The following is an 18012-nucleotide window of genomic DNA, read 5'->3' as shown; positions in this document are numbered from 1 at the left end:
CTCTCTCTCTCTCTCTCTCTCTCTCTCTCTGCGCATGCTTAGTGTAAAGGATTGGATTTACCTCAGTGTCTTGAGCCTCTGTGTTGTAATTTCGTTTTTTTTTTAGGTTTTGTTTTGCGTGTCGTGTTCTAAGATAATGAGGCCGGTGGAGGTGGCGTTGGTGGGGGTGGTGTTGGTGGGGGGAGGGTGGTGTTGCCGGCGGCGGGGTGGGGGGGGGGGGGGGTTCATACCTCGCACTCCCTGGAACCAGAGATTGTGCAAGTGCAGGATCCAGAGCCGTTGCCCATCACCTCCAGGGCCTCGGGCGTGGCCGCCGGGTTGTAGCTCATGTAGTACTCCTGCAGCTGGGAGCTGAGGTTCTGCTCCGGCTCGGGGCTCTTCTTGCGGTGCTTGCGCGTCACCATGGAGTGCTGCTGGTGCAGCAGCTGGCGCGGCGCCTCCGGGTAGCGGCGCCACAGCACGTAGATGATGGTCATCACCAGCGACAGCGTGAAGAACATGGCCACGCTGCCCACCACCACCTTGTGCAGAGTCATGTGCGTCTCCGGGGGGTGGTGCGGCGGCAGCGGCGGTGGCGGCGTGGCGAGCCGGACGGGGGGAGTGGGGCGTCCGCGGGGCAGGAGGCGCTCTCGGGGACCCTTGCTCACGTGACCGGGAAAGATGGGGTAGGGGATGGGGTAGGGGATGGGCTCGGTTCTCGACGGGGGCTGGGTTCCGGGCGTGGCGACGGTGGTGGTGGTGGTGTGCTGTGGCGTGGAGGCGCTGGTGAGGGCGAACATGGCGTCGGAGACGGTCTCCGACAGGAGCTCCAGCGTGGGGGACGGCGTCTCCGTTTGGTAGTAGTCGCTCTCCTCGCAGATGCCGTGGCTGCGCGTGGCCTCCATGATCTTCTCCCCCTGCAGGGTCTTGGGACTGCTGCAGATCATCGTGGTGTCCTTGTTCCCCCTGAAGTTCCTCAGCCAGGCCACCAGGGGGCAGATGCCCGCCCCGCAGTCCCACATGTTCCCCGCCAGGCTGATGGCGGTCAGCGAGATCCACGCCGACACCGCCTCCTGGGACACGTTGGACAGCTTGTTGGACTCCAGGTTGAGGATCTGGAGGTTGGGCAGGCAGTGGAACACGGCCGGGTCCAGCGTCTGGATCTCGTTCCCGGAGAGGTCCAGCTTCTGCAGGGTGTACCAGGTCCAGGGGAGGCCCTGGTTCACCACCCGGATGCGGTTCCACTGCAGGTAGAGCGACCGCAGGTTGGCCAGCCGAGGGAAGAGGAAGAAGTTGATCCGGGAGAACTGGTTGTGCTCCAGATGCAGCTCCATCAGCCTCTGCAGTCCCAGGAAGGTGGTCCGCGTCAGTGCCTTGATGCGGTTGTAGCTCAGATCCAGAAACTCCAGACTCCGGCACTCCAGGAAGGCCCGGATGGGGATGTTGGTGAGGCCGTTGGAGCGCAGGTGGAGGTTCTGCAGCTTCCGCATGCCGTGGAACTGCCCCGGCTGCAGCACCTCCAGCTTGTTGTAGGACAGGTCCAGGCTGCGCAGGTTGGGGATCCCGTGGAAGGTGGCGTTGTGCAGCGTGGTGATCCGGTTGGAGCTCAGGATGAGCTCTTTGAGACGCCTCACCCCCTGGAAGGCGCGGCTGTCCAGGGCGGAGATCTGGTTGTGGTCCAGGTAGATCCAGAGGAGCTGGTTGAGGTGGGCGAACTGGTAGGGCAGCAGGGTGTGCAGGTCGTTGTAGCGCAGCGAGAGGCCCTGGCACCCCACCGTGATGTTCTCCGGCACGTCCAGGAAGCCGGCCGAGTCGCAGTGGACGATCTTCCCCTCGCAGCGACAGCTGTTGGGACAGGTGCGCTCGCCGAAGCACAGCAGCAGGGGGGCTTGCAGGAGGAGGAGGAGCAGGGGGAAGGGGAGGTGTGCCAACCGCTCATCAGGCAGCCAGGGACCTGTGGCAGGGGAGGAGAAAGATAAGCAGAGACAGAGGGAGATTAGAAATTAGGTTACACTCGGAACCCTCGTTCCTCGGTTGCAAGATAATGCGGTCAATATGAAAGGCCCGCGAAATGCCACCACATTCTGCTGTCCTCCGACAATTTGGTTTCCTTTTAATGGTTGTGTTATTTTCTCGAGATTACAGGGATAAACAGAAACCGGGGTCAGGTTTGTATGAGCTCATAGAGGGGAATACAAATGATTAACCCAGCAACATATTCAATGGTTTAACTTTCACCTTCTCTACCCTCTATCTATCTCACTTTCTGTTTCTTTCCTCCCTCTCTTCTCTTCTTCTGCCACTTTTGCCACTAACTGCGATCATAAATATGCGTCCTTATGTTCCAACACCCTACCGCCCCCCGCCCCCCCCCAGAACTAGAGCTGCAAATGTGCTAAACACGAGAGCTGTCATCCTTCCCGGTGAACCACCGAAAACACATTGCTTCCAGTAATGCCACAAACAAACACAGCCTCCACTGCAGAGCTTTGGCAAATCCATGCTGCTTCTCCTCCAGAGAAGATCCCACTTCCCCTCTCGCTAAACCACTACCACGAATAAACTTGTATAGCTTGGTCCCTAGTTCCCAGTTTCCCCTCCACAGGCCTGACCTCGCAAACAGAATTAAGACTCGCCTCCCGTTCTACTAGAGTCCCAGATGGTCTCTCCCTACCACACAGCCTTCCAACAAGTCCCCCTGCTCATAAGTCCCGCTCATATGCAGGATTTTAAAGATTCCTTGAATACATCTTCCAAAATGAAAAAGAGATAAGAAAACCCCTTCCATTTCTTTTCCCAGCGCTTGTTATGTAATCATTGACATGATACCAAACCATATCTCTGATTCCTATAGCTACCCCCGGTCCTGTTATCATATCTGGCATTGCTCCAGTCTGGATTGTAAGCTTTGCTCGTGCTCGGTTGTAAGTCGTCGAGGATATAAGTGTCTCCGCTAAGAAAAACTGAATGTAAAATGTCAGCATCAGCTTGCAGAGATCCCCAGGTCAGACCCTCGCGTGGAGCCCAGATGGTCACACGCGCTGCTATAAGCTCTCAATCACGTCCCTTCTGTTAACAGATCGACGAGGACCACACACACACACACACACACACACACACACACACACACACACACACACACACACACACACACACACTAAGCCTCCGATCTCTCCCTCACCCCAACGCACACCACCCCTCACCCTGCTCAAGACACAAGTTAAACATCCAATCCATTTTATCCGGCCGTATCTGAAAAGAACAAGGTTGGGTGAACACAATTGGGGCGTTTTTAATTCAATGTTTTTTCACACATCGTCTCTCACATCATGGGAGTCCTAGCCGTAAGAACATGAATTTACCTAAATAGAAACATAACATAATAGCAATGCTATTGGCAACAAAACAATTGTAAAGTACCTAGTTAAAAAAGACAAGTGGACAGAGTGCAGAGCAATGACATCTGAACACAAGGTCATTTTGTAGTGGTAGAGCCACATACATAGAATAAGATTATTTACATACATTTGAACAGAGTTTAGTGTGTCAACACTAGAGGTAGTTTTAATTTTTATTTTGGTTGAATATATAATTTTCTCATTTGTGATTTTTTTTTTTGCTCAAGAACATTAATTTACCCAAATAGAACCATAGCATAATAGAAAATGAATAATTGTACAGCTGCCCGACTTCCCAACTGGAATTAATGATTGTGGCGGACAAACATTTAGAAAAGATTAGGATAATTGAAAGCAAATTGTTATTGTGGTCTGTAACATTTGTATAATTTATCATTGTGTTATCATTTTATATTTATGAAGACGAAAACAAATACAGGCACTCATGTCCCATTATCTATGCTCTTTAAACCGCTGTGTTGAGTGTTATGTCAGATACGCCAGCATTAAATTAGTAATGAACAGATTGTAAACCAACTAGTAGTACGACAAATTGTAGGGCAGGCTTCAGATAATCGTGTATATTCCCAACAGATAACATAATATTAATTCTGAATCAAATTGCAGAATAAACAGAATGGTGAAATAAGGATGTAAGACATATTAAGCCTTTGTTCACGATAATCTGGTGATCATTACTGTTCATAATTGGCGCTGATATTGACAAACGTGTCACCGGTTGCTAGATCAAAAGGATGATTTTTCTTCGGCATCTTATCCATCTCCACTCCTATTTCTATATTTTAATACGACACAAGCCCAGCTCTCTGCTGTGCCTTCTCCCTTTGCTCTCCTCAGATGTGACTTTGGGGAAAATGACAAGCGACATTGGAGGCCTTCAAATAATAAATACATTAACCGCAAGCAGCCGAGCGAGTAATCAAAGGTCTGAACATTCAGGACTGGCCAGAGGTTCTCATAGATCTACCGAAGAGGCCAAGTAATGCTAATGATACAAAAGAATAATAAAGCCAGCGGTACATGGAGTCAGTGTGATAGCGAACAGGTTTGATGAACGGAATACTAACCACATGGTGTTTCTGTCAGAAGGTGCAATTCTCAGTTTTCGGGGATTTGCAAATGTGGCACTGCAAGTGTTTCCCAGTGTGACACAATGTGAAATATATGGTAAGTCTTTGGATAAGATACAGTGTTGTTAGGAGTTATACAGGATTTATTTGTTTTGTATGAGCTGTTAGTGGTGAAATTAATCTCTGGTGTAATATCAAGTCGTATGGATTTGTGTTCTGGTGCTGGTACGTTGTAGCCTGGCTATTGCCAGACCAAGCTTGGTCTGGGGAGGCTGGTTTCTTCAGCACAAGAGGCGTGATCAACGGGCGTAGTTCAAATAGCCGTGTTTCAGATCGTCTGCATTTGAGTGCAAGCATGCACGAGACTTGAGAAGATCCGCCAGAAACATGTCAAGTTCCCGCCACGTCAAGTCGGACACAGGTGCACTTCTCGTAGTTTGAACAAGCATAGTTTGGGAGAGGGCACACCTCTTTGCAAGGAGTTATGTAATTTCTCACGTGGGAAATTCCATGTGGTAATTCCAACCAACCAGGGCAACGTTTTGATATGTTGAGGGGAGTGGAGCAGACGGAGGGAGTTCCCACAAGCTTTTAAAGCCATGTGACATGTCGCATGGGGAAATTATCACCAGCATTTCTGATGTTTTTATCCAAGAATGCATTATGTTGTGCGAGGCAACGCAACGCATGCTTGATCTGAAACACGCCTATTGACTCTGTACGCAATTGGCGGCTTGCCGTCGCTTCCCTGTCGTCATTGGCGTCATTGGCGTATCGGAAGCAGAAAGAAATGTATTGCTCCTCTCCAGACCCTGCTGCAGGGCAAATTCAAATCGCCGGCAGAACGGGCTGGGGGTACCCAGTCTAGGTACGTTTAGCTAACCGCTTGTATGCTAACCATGTAGGAAATACACCTTGTAAGAATCGCAGGTTCAATTCCGTCCTGTAGTCCTATGCTACATGTTATTTCTTCTCTTTCCACCCACTTCACTGTCCGTCTTCACTGAGCTATCCTTGAAGGCACAAAAGGCCAATAAAACGTTATTTATACACAAAAGTCACGCTGATGGCCCTGATTTGATGAAACGGATTATGACCACGGTTTTAAAACGGCATCACTATCTATGCCAATGATCAGCCCTGAAAGACATAGATAACACTTTGTTCCTCAAATAAAAACTGTAAAAGATCAGATAGCTTGGCTGCTTATCTTGCATTATGGCCTTGTGCAACTCCTATCTTTCCTGTACATTTCCACACTTGTCTTGTCTTTTACTAGCAATATGTTTTTGTATCTGTATTAATTTGTATCATCGTTGAATTCTCCTTCTATAGCCAGGTTGATCTTATTTTAAAATGAACGAATATTAAATCTACATTGCATAATACCATCATTTCTCACCCGGACTTGAACGAGAAATATTGGTATAAATTAGCATACATAGATGATTGCACATTTCAGTAAGACAATATGATTATATAGTTATATATAGAACTACATCCACCTGATTAAAAATACATTATTTCACCCAGTGGTTATTTGCTCCAATTAATTTATTTGCCTGAATTAATTCCACTCACACTGATCAAATAGTGTGGTTTTCAATCCTTTCTCTTACGGTATTTGTTACACAGCTTGCTGTAGCCGTTCACATTACAGCTAAGGAAGAGGAGTTCTTTACTGAAGTGGTTTCTAGTGGTTTCTTTTTATTCAGCGTGTCACCGACCTATTTTCCCAGTGCTACCAAAGCGACACACATTGTTTTCACATTGAGGAACAACAACTCCAAGGAAACACAAATTGATTTAAATGCAGCAAATTAGCTGAAACAGCCACATAATAGAAATGTAATTGGTTAATGGAAGTCAAAAGTCGACAAACGCATTTTCACACTCTGTCAGATTCAATTTTGTCAAATTTAGACTTCATTGAACAACATGAACTGAGGAAAAAACAGTTGAGATGTTGATATGTTGAATACTACTAGAGCTACAGGGGACAAATACATTTTTTTTTTCTTCTTTACATACATTTGAAAAAGTTTAGTGTGTACACACTAGAGGTAGTTTTAATATTTATTTTGGTTGAATATATATAGATTTTTTTTTCTAATTTGTGATTTTCTTTTTGCTCAACATCCCTTCAAAATAAAAGAAGAAAAGAGAAAGTGCCTTTCATTTGCATTTAGTTGATAGAATTATTTAATAGTAATGAGCCATGTGGTTATTCTGGGTATACATTTTGTTCATAGAATTCACAGAAAACAAACTATATTGGGATATACATCGTTATACAGAGACATGAAACGACCCGTATCTTGATCGATTTTGTCCAAATCGCACAGTCCTACTTTATTCAGCCATTTATTCCTAAGCAATTCAGTGAATTCAGTTGCCTGCAGGTATGGCCGAGGTCACAGAGGATCGGACCAAGTACCTTTCAGCTGGGGGGCGAACACCATGTCCTGCCCCCTGTTACTGGTTACAGTAACTGTTACTGCCAGGTGTTAACATCCACACCAGTTCTAAAGTCAGGTGGGGGGTGATCCGTCCATTTAGCTCAAAGCGACCTGAACTGAATGCCCCCTTTTCAAATGTAAATGTGAAAGTGTATTTGATCACTTGTCTCATTGCGAATTTGTTCATAGCCACAGGCTACCCAAGTGTTTGACAAAGCAATTTGCAATTTTCCTGAGATTAGCTCTACTCATGGCTTACAAATCAGATCTACAAACACTTCCACACACACGGACACACTCACACACACACTCTCTCTTTGAGGATTGGTTTGATGTGAGGAATAGGAACAGCACAGCGGTTAAGAGTAGACAGAACCGTGGTTGGGTCGATGTGCCCAGACGCCCCGCTGTGAGAGTACCCGCTAAAGGTGATTCACAACAGCGAGTGCACACCCAGCTATGCACCTTTTCACTAGCACTGCAACGGAATGAACGGCCCCTCTACGACCGACTCAGCGCCCCGCGACCGGAGCATTTTGAAAAATACATTGAGAACACTCCAGCCCTGAAATACCAACCAAATGTCAATGCCATTTTTGTAAATTGAAAGCTATTTTTGTTCGTTTTTTCTTCCCCAAACCATCCCTGTTGTTGATTTAAAGAGACATTGAGTCCAGAGGAATGCTTGATGTGATTGTTAAAGAGAACAACCCGAAGCAATCGACCTTTTGTAAACTGGAACAGATGGGTTCACCTGCCCGTCTACCGGAATGACTCCACTCCTTTCGGGCTTTGTTCTTTTAGTGAGAGCTGCCATATGCCTAGTTTCTCCCTGGTGCTGGAGTGTGTTCCACGGTGTCTTGGAATAGAGGAAATCCCCCGGATAAAGCTTTAATTGAGGCGCAATGCCCCCAGCTGTGTGATGTGCCAGGTGATGATTCTTGACAGCATCAACTGTCAGCTGGAATGTAAAATAGACCCGGGCTCTCTCAGAAAGTTATTCTGAATATTATTGGGAGACATGCTTTCCTTGTGACATTTTTGCAGTTTATTTTATTTAAGCTTCATATAAATACATGAAAGGAGTATAAATTGCAAGTTCATTTTTGTTGATTTTTCCCTCACTTTGTGTGTGATTCAACAATAATTCAACAATAATGATGGCATCTTTCCACTCGACTCGGTGACAAAACAACAAACACCCTTATTGGAGCCATTTAGTCGTATATTACAGCTTACCGTCACATTTTATTGTTTTGTTTAAGAGACAACCGTGGTGATGAAGTCAGCAGATGTACAATATTCTCCCTTTTTTGCTTCTTAATCTCAATAACTCACTGAGAGCTGAATCATTCATTGGACAATGTTTCACACATACTTTCCTGAGCGCCACACAATGTGCTTGATATAAGGAAGAAAACACGGCGATCTAATAGTGTGAAATGGACCAATGTCCAGTCTTTATACCAAAACAAATCAGAATAAATCTCTACTATTTCAACAAGCTATTTTGTTTTACAACTGACTATTGTCAAACCAATACTCTTTAATTAGGATTATATAGTTATAGGAACAAACAAATAATAAATAATGAAGCTGTTGAGATCTCTGGCCAGTCTGCGTGCATGGTGATGCGTCTCATACACAAGAACATACAGCGTATTGTATTTTTATCCGTCTATATTCCTACAATTTGAGAGACAACTTTTCGCTTGTGAAGGAAAAATCCATATGTTGTTTCTTTTTAGTCATCTATGGCTTTGTTTCCTATTCCTTGTATTGTCTTGCCACCCTGCCCTTCCACAGTGTCATCTAAATGTTGAACTTTGTGCTTGGGTCAGCCACCCCACCATTGCAGAAATGTTGTCTAAAACGTTAACCTTTGTGCTTGGGTCAGTCACCCCATCTTCCTCAGTGGCATCTAAATGTTAACCTTTTTGCTTGGGTAACCAACCTACGTTCCTCAGAGTCATCTAAATGTTTACCCTTGTACTTCATACGTCACAAGGGAGAAGGCATCCCCTTATGCATTGTTCTGCTTGATGAGAACCACTCTGTGTCTTGGGTAAACCCTACCTGATTTGATTATTGACATGCAATGTGGGGAGGATGTGAAACTGTTTAAAAAGCTCTGTCTAACTGTATTCTGGACTCACTCTGCTAGAGAGGAGTCTAATGTATGCATGCATTAAACTAGGTAAATTGTCTACAACTATTGTGTGCTTTTTGCATTGAGAAATCTCATCTGTCCTAGACGCAATATCTCTTTGAAATTGCCACGATGCGCTCCACACAGCAACCAGGGCTGACGTCTCCGCAGCTCACCTTGAGGCGTGGCGCGTGGCGGGGTCACCTCGGCCCGGCCCTACGGCCCATCTCGGGCGCGGTGTGTTTAAACCGGTGGTGGAAACTCATATCATCCCGGCACGGCCAAAAGGCCTGGTAGAAAAAAAGCCATAAGACAACTAAATCTAATCCGAATGATTAGTACCTGTTTGGCTCTCAATACTAACTACTTAACATAAGCAGTGATGCCTTGTCCTAGTTGTAGATAAGATATTACTTTATAAATCACAGAAAGGAAATTCAGACCTCTTTAAAAGGTTCTGTAATCGTAGGTCGCTTAAAACAATAACCAGTGTTTGAAAATTATTTCTTGTTTGTGGAGGAGCTGCGCTCCAGCTAACCTTGGCAGGACCAGACGTCCCCATTTTCGTGGTCCAATTCTGGGGAAAACTCTTTGTTTCATTATGGCACTAAACTGGAATAGAGGGAAACCAATTTGAGCCATGATGTCCCCATTTTCTCTCTCTTTCGCTGTCTTGCTCTAGCTCTCTCACTCTCTCACTATTCTTTACCTTACAAAATTACTCGTTAAATGGGTATAGTTGAATGGATGAATCATATGAGTAACAGAGATTACCAAAAATACACCTCTTGATCATTTATGATAATTTTATTCATCTCATATTTTATATATTTCATTCCATATATGTTGGCTCTTTCCAAACTTTCAATTTTACCATGACATTTACAATGTCAATTGTCTACATTGTTACAAACAACTTTATTAATCCCCTTAGGAGGAATTTGAAAATTGTATCTAATCTAATCTATCTACATTAAGGGCATGAAGAAGACGCTTCAATCTTCTTCAATCTTCAATCTGCCTCTTCTGACATCACAAGTGGGCGTGTCCAACTAGATGTGTGCTGATAGATCAGTCAACGAGCCTACCCAGTGGACTGTATTAAACTTTGCTCATCTATCCGTCATACATCTAGTTGGACACGCCCACTTGTGATGTCAGAAGAGGCAGATTTCCAAAATGGCTTATAACGGCTAAACATACTCACACCTGTTGGTATAATATGTAACCTTTAAGGGCCAGGACAAACAACAATCAATAATTGCGTACATTAAGGGCCAGGACAGACAACAAACAATAAGTGCGTGAGAGGGGTGTTTTTTGGTGAGTAAGGTAGGTGGCGGTGTAAGGGGGGACACTATGCAGAGTCAAGGTGAACTCTGAGACTAGTGGGTCTTGAGTCGCTTGTGGAAGCTGGTGAGCCAGGGTGTTCGTTCCACCATTGTGGTGCCAATATCATTGATGAATGAATTAAGGTGTCTTGATTTTCCTGTAGCACACCTGGGCATCTAACTAAAGCTAGGCTGAAGCTATCAACAAACCATTACCAAGTCTTATCCTCTGCACGTAAACATGATGTATCCTGTAACAACCATTAATGCAGGGTAACACACACATACTGTATAGAGCTGGTAAGTCCCGCCCCTTCCGCTAAACCCCAGTGGACCTCTAGGTTGAAAAATCGTTAATGCAAGTGAATGTGAGAAAATAATTATTTTCTGGTCCCGTTTGAATTGTGCCATGAATGTCAACATATGTTGTCTGTGAATTTTTAATATAATTTTTCATGTTAAGAGTTTGACAGTATATTGTAGCTAGCAGTTGTGGAAAAGACATAACGAGAAAGATTACATGTCGCCTATGACATATAACATCAGACGGGAATCTAAAGAAAGAACAGCCCATTTTGTTGGAATGGTGACATTTGGGTACAAAACACACAGGCATCTTGATCTAATGTTTCCTATGGATGTCTCCGTAGATTATGGCAAAATATGCAGCATTAGCATTAGCACTGTGATTTGACAAGTGGAGGGAAAATGTGTTATGGGGTGACATCACATAGGCGACATGTAGTCTTTCTCGTTATGTCTTTTCCACAACTGCTAGCCGAAGAATCATACAATATACTGTCAAACTCTTAACATGAAAAATTATATTAAAAATTCACAGACAACATATGTTGACATTCATGGCACAATTCAAACGGGACCAGAAAATAATTATTTTCTCACATTGACTTGCATTAACGATTTTTCAACCTAGAGGTCCACTGGGGTTTAGCGGAAGGGGCGGGACTTACTAGCTCTATAACCTACATCTACAAAGTCTTTGTAGTGGAACAGTTGGAAGGGAAAAGCAAATTCTAAGCTACAGTTGCAAAGTAAAAGTTTTTACCGTAGCTAACTGCTATAGACGACCTCGGATTGAGTGTGAACTTGACACGTTTCCACAATGAATGGCAATAGTGGATGTAACCCTACAATCTAGAACAGCAGGACATTTCTGGAGCTGGCAGTCACATTTGTATGTGGACAATGATATGGTCCACATACAAAGGGGGAAGAAAGCATTCAGGGAAATAACTATTTCGCCGATAAATAAAAGAAGCTTTCAGTGTGTTTCTGAAAAGAGTGTAATACAATCGTCTATGTCAGCCATGAATTGAATAAATGTCTTGAAAAGTGGAAGGGAAAAGTATCGGAGGGAGAACGGTTATGAATAAGGCTGTTAGCTCCTAAGACGTGGGAACCCTGCCTCCTCCCTCACCTCCATTAGTGCTTCACCATCGTCCTCCCTCGCCAAACATCAACCGCAATTTACAGAGTCATCAGTTCCCCCCCCATAAACGATAATCCCGTTGGAGCGATTAGATGGACCCTGGTGGGGCCGCGCGAGGGCCAATCAACCGGCCATAACAGAGCCACACAGCATCTGCCGGCCTGCTTCACACACGTCTGCTCCATTTTAAAGTCCTCCGCCGCTAAATATTTCAAGTGGGGGGGGGGCTGAGATGGAGAAATACTTGGGAGCATTAAAAACTGAAAGAAATCCCTGGGCTGGTTGTAAGGGCCTATTGCTTTTTCCCCGCTGCTGTGGCTCATCGACGCCTTAGCGGGACAACCACTTTAATTAGCGCGCCGCCGCGCCGCATGGATTTCCGCACGGAGAGTGATAGAAACTCATTGGACAGGACTGTATCAGGGGGGCACCCATGGGGGTCTTAACAGCACAGAGAGAGAGGGGGGGGAGACAGAGAGGGGGGAGACAGAGAGAGGGAGGGAGATCTCTCGGATCCATCACAGGGTCATTACCGTTCATGGAGCGCAGTGTGGCAGAGAGACAGGGCTAATGCACCGCGGCATGTCCGATCTCTACCGGGCCACTCAATCTGGCGCCGTAGCCTTGCCGTCGGGGAACATGACTTATTTACTTATCGACTGATTTGTTTAGCCCGGCTCGGCGTCTTCTTCTCTCTTTTCTTTTTTTTTTATCCGAGCGCTGGATTCAGATAGGTGTGATTAAGGAGCAGCGAGGGGGTCAGCGCGGCCTGCCTACACGGTCGGACGGTGTGGACCTCGGAGATCGATCCAGGCATGCTTAAGGCTGGGAGTCTAACACCCTCTCCCGTACACCGTCCCGTCCCCAGCATTAGCCTAGCCTTTTGTCCGCAGTGTATTAGATAAAGTCGATAAAGACACCGAGGTAGTCTCTCAGAGAATGATGTTCAGGCCAATGAGGTTCAATGACGGGCCAATGCCGGGCGCATGTCTGAGTTGAATTGCTCGGGTGTAGATTTATTCTATAAATATCCACGGAAATTGCCGTTCTCACTTGAGATACACTCATAACATTCATATGCACGCACGCACACGAGGGCTGGCTCCAACATCATTTCAAGATTTGGATTAACGTTAAGGCTCAGAATGAATATTTGAATATTCATAGAAAAAGAAAGTCCCTTCACTCTCCATATCTTTCTCAGGCCTGAATCAGAGCCAGCGGGCACCACTGCTGCAGAATCGTGTTTTTAATCAATTGACCGTTTTTCCTTTTTATTTCTACAGTGTTATTTTAATCACACAAAAAGGGAAAAACAAGGAATCGTTTGTAGCTTGAAATGCTGTATTTGCAGTCAGAGAAATCCCTGTCTGTGATTAATAAAGTACTATCTTATCTATAAAGCTGGTATAGAACATCACTGCCATGTGTTGTGCAGTATGTAGAGCCTAAAAGGTACTTATGATTTGGTTTGGATTTAGATGCCTTCATTCGGCCTTAGCACTAACAAACACACACACACACACACACACACACACACACACACATCCTTCTAATGTATTCTCCAAAATTAATCACGTTGTTATCCCATTTTATATTGTATTTTGGGTTTATTTTGCCGCATGAAAAAAGCTGTATATATACTCAATGATCCGTATGACAAGAACCTCATTAAGAAATCTGCTCTAACTGTTTTCACTTTCAAAATGTCCCACAGTTCTTTTGGCTTGTTCTGGAGTCCAGAAAATGTGACTCAGGAGTGAGACAGTGACAGCTCTACACTCCATCTCTCAACCCCCCCCCTCTCTCCCTCCCCCCCCCCCAACACTCTCTCCCACCCACCCCCCCCCCCAACTCTCTCTCCCACCCCCCCCTCTCTCTCCCCATCAACTCTCTCACACCCTCCACTCTCTCTCTCCCCCCCAACTCTCTCTCCAACCCTCCCCTCCCTCTCTCTCCCGCCCTCCCCTTTCTCTCTCTCCCCCTCTATTTCTCTCTCTCTCCCCACATCTCTCTCTCACCCTCCGCTCTATCTCTCCCCCGCCCTCCCCTTTCTCTCTCTCCCTCTTTTTCTCTCTCTCTCCCCCTCTCTCTTTCCCTCTCGTTCTCTCTCTCTCCCCCTCTATTTCTCTCTCTCCCCCTCTCATTATCTCTCCCTTCCCCTCTCTTTCTCCCTTCCCATCACTCTGTCTCTCTCTCTCTCTGTGTCTCTCACTCTCTGTCTCTTTCTCTCTCTCTCTCTGTCGCTCTCTCTCTGTCTCTTTCTCTCTCTCCCCCTCTCTCTGTCTCTCTCTGTCTCTCTCTCCGTCCCCTTTCTCCCCCCCCATCAACCCTTCCTCTCGCAACAGTGGACTGGCTGTCGCCCGTGCTTGGCCGTGCGACAAGTAGATATTTCATTTGAATTCACGGTGCACTGACGCAAAGACTATTACCCAGAGTGCCGAGCTGCTGTGGTGGCCGAGCAGGGCTAGTACCCCGAAGCAGTGAAGCACTTCAAAGAAATCAAATGACTCCCCCAAGTCAACACAAATATAGCCCGGTGTTTCCAGGAGAACTGCGCGGACTTTGTACCACAGGTGATATTACGCAACGGCAGAAGAGTGCGTTGCTTCCAGAGGCTTCTCTCTCGCTCTCTCCCTCTGCGGTTGTCACAGGAAAAAAAAACATAGATAAGCTAAGGGACTGTGCTACGTGTCCATATTAGGCTGTTCCAATATAGGTTATTGAAGCTGGAGGAGGTTTATGAATATAGATATGGAGCCTTCTCTTCATATCAGGGGTGCAGGGTGATGTCATGGGAATGAGCACTGTGTCCGTGCAATATATGCGATGAGAATGTGCAACGTTCTGTGTATATTATTACACCCCTTATTGTTTTCCTGTTGCTTAAAGTGGCTGTTGGTAAGTGGACAGTCCTTGAGCGAGAGAAAGAGTGGAAGAGAGACAAAGCAGCCAAAATATGAACAATATTTTGTATAGTAACCTTGGTAACCTTCATATCAAGAGAAGCTTTATTTAGCAAGAGCAAGACGAATACGTAACAACAGGCCACTTCATAGGCAGGAAAAAAAAAAGCAATATATCACATTACTCATAATATAGAATATATAGGATATAGAAACCTATTCTCCGAACAATGATATGAAGAAAAGCATAGTATACACACCATACACCTCCCACCCCTCCATACATACATGTACAATGTAAAACAGGCTATGTACAAACATACATACATGCGTATGGATATATGTTTTAAGACAAGCGTTTCAGTTTTTCTTAATACTGCAGAGTAAAAAAATTAAAATCCCAGGCAAAACGTTTTCCCGACAAAGGTTTGGCTCTGCGCTCTCGGTACTGGGAGACAACTCATCAACGATCCAACCCTTTTTGATACCAGGCATGGTTAATATGGAAAACGCTCACACGTACACCAGCACAGGCACTCTAATCCAAACTGTACACAGCCTGGAGCGTGACTCGCGGGGGGAAAAAAAAAAGGGGATACCACACAATATAAACGAGGGCGGGGAAAAAACTCATTTATCTGGGGAAAACCACAGTGTAAAAATCATTACACTGCAATAAACAGGGAAAGCCTCCTGCGTGCTCGACGTGACACATCAGCCGCGAGCCGTGTGGGGCGGCGAGGAGTGATGCATCATGGGACGGCGTGGTTTGGTCTGGAGGGAGGGGGTTCCACATGTATGAACAGTGGCAGCACTCTCTTCGCCTTCCGCCTCCCTCAAACCTACCTCTTAACCTTTGGCCACCGTCACCTCCCACCTCACAACCCTCCACCCCAACCACCCCTCCACGACCACCTCCACCACCTCCCACCGCCGCCACAACAACCTCCCACTGCCGCCCCACCTCCACCACCTCCCACCTCCCCACCTCCGCCACCTCCCACCGCCCCACCTCCACCACCTCCCACCTCCCCACCTCCCACCGCCCCACCTCCACCACCCCACCACCACCACCTCCCCCCTCTAAACCACCAGACACACTGCTCCACAACGACCAACACCTCAGACCCCTCCTCCAACATCCCCACCCCTCCTCCACCACCACCACCCCTCCTCCCTTGCCCGCCCAGAGACAGTTGCTCACGGTAGCAGCAGCCTGGCGTTTTACAGCGTGGCGGTGTGGAATTAGAGCTGATGCAGGCAAAAAAACATAAAACCTCCCGGCTGCTACTTGTGTGTGTGTGTGTGTGTGTGTCTGTGTGTGTGTGTGTGTGTGTGTGTGTGTGTGTGTGTGTGTGTGTGTGTGTGTGTGCGTGCGTGTGTGTGTGTGCATGTGTGATGTATTACATCATTGAGTGTGTGTTCGCACAGATTTAAGGCGCATGAGATTAAAAAATATTTTCAGGACAGATATGACATACTATCGGTTTGAGGTTTCCCATCATGCAGCACTGAGTTATTGCACACGCTGGCGTTGCGATATTGAAATGAGGTTCTTTTATTTCCTTTTTTATGCACTTATAACCTGATGATTTAACTCTCGTTAATTAAACAGTCAGATAAGGCAGTCATTTTCAACTCATGGCCAACGCATGAAGCGGAGGGAGAAAAGCATCCTAGTGAGTTATGATAAAAGCCTTTTTTACAACATCTGTGGCACTTGAAATGCAGCTGGCCTGAGCTGCGGCCGAGCTGGGGTGTGTGTGTGGGGAGGGGCGGTACTGCTACACACGGTAAGCCCCGGCTCCTGTAATTGTCAGCGAGATACTGCCAGGATTAGACAGACATGTAGTAAAAGCCTAAATTAAATAATTACACATTTTGTGACCTCAATTAATAAGTTTAAGTCTTCTGATTGTGAACAATGAAGGAATGAAGGTCTGGTGAAGGTAGAGGAGAGGAAGAGAGGGTTAGATGAGGAAAGCCCCTCAATGTATGGCGGCTAGGCTGGAGGACTGCACTTGGAGGGCCATTGAGGTACCACACAAAGGTGTGTGTTGTGTTTATATTTCAACATACAGAGCAAAGTGAATGAATGGAAAGAATGGAAATAGGAATGAATGGATGGCTGGCTGGCTGGCTGTAAAAATGCACTTTGAGATACACAAACTGGATTATTTTTTGAAGTATTTTTACCTTGAGTCAACACTCAAATGAGGCGAATTTGCTTCATCCGAGCCATTGGCTCGGGATTGATGACTAGTTTAGAGTATTCCTCTCCACTCACATTACTTCAATGTAGACCTAATACCATGCTAATGCTGCTAATCTCATACCAGCATTCATGATCTCAGTGATCAGAGTTCTGTACGTACCGTTTCCTCTGTAAAACATCAACGTATATTCAAAGTTATCTTTTCATGGAGAGCAAGTGTTGGGCCGTACATATAGGCAGTGTGCTGTGCTGGTAGCATGTCTTTGGTTTTACTTTACCTACTTTGTTTAACTTTAACAAAATACTGTATATCATCACCCTACTTTGTGCAATATAAGAATTGAGACACTGGTGCATCTATAATAAAAAAAATATATATATATTTTAATTAATAAAAATAAGGCGCTCTAAAGAGATTTCCCTGCTCCCAGCGTCGCTACTTCATTGCTTCATTCCTTTTATAAAGAAATATATTTTTTACACAAATTTGTTTGTATCATAATAATCATAGCATGGATAAAGACCGAAATCAAGCACTTTACCTTTCACTGTCATTTTGTATTAGCATATAAGTAATGTGTTTAGTATAAGTATATAAATAATATGTTTAGGCATAAATGTAATGTGTTTAGTTTAAGTATATGACTAATATGTTTAGGCATGTAAGTAGTGTGTTTAGTATGCGTATATAACTAATGTGTTTAGTATAAGTATGTAACTAATGTTGAGTGTTGAGTATTAATATGTAAATAACCTCTCTGTGGCAAAATAACAAGGTAAACAGTCAGGAAGGAAGGTAAAATATGCTAAGCACACACATGGTTGAAGTGAATATTCGTTGATCGTATCGCAGAAGCCTGCACAAAATAGACAGTGCTGCAGACACCAGAGACACAGACACCCTTCACACACACACACACACACACACACACACACACACACACACACACATGCCTCCTTATCATCTGAATAGCAATAACTCACTCTGCACGGTGACCATGACAGTAATAGAGTTATGTCCGTGCATGATAGTA

The 18012-nt window shown here is 45.4% G+C and overlaps 1 protein-coding gene across 1 annotated transcript in view; it reads right to left on the bottom strand.

Moving 5' to 3' along the window:
• The window catches only part of LOC311363307 (leucine-rich repeat transmembrane neuronal protein 4-like), a gene marked incomplete at both ends in the record, with an annotated part of 72802 nt that overhangs the window by 33181 nt on the left and 21609 nt on the right, over positions 1-18012 (bottom strand). Inside the window, one exon of the mRNA XM_084483264.1 lies at positions 231-1933. Within this exon, the coding sequence (XP_084339390.1) occupies positions 231-1933 (1703 nt within the window). The remainder of the gene's footprint in view (positions 1-230; positions 1934-18012) is intronic.

This window comes from Micromesistius poutassou (assembly GCF_964030765.1).
Source record: "Micromesistius poutassou genome assembly, chromosome: 18".
NCBI lineage: Eukaryota > Metazoa > Chordata > Actinopteri > Gadiformes > Gadidae > Micromesistius > Micromesistius poutassou.
Note: the sequence above shows the minus strand (reverse complement) of the source record. Positions and strands in the feature narration are given on the sequence as shown.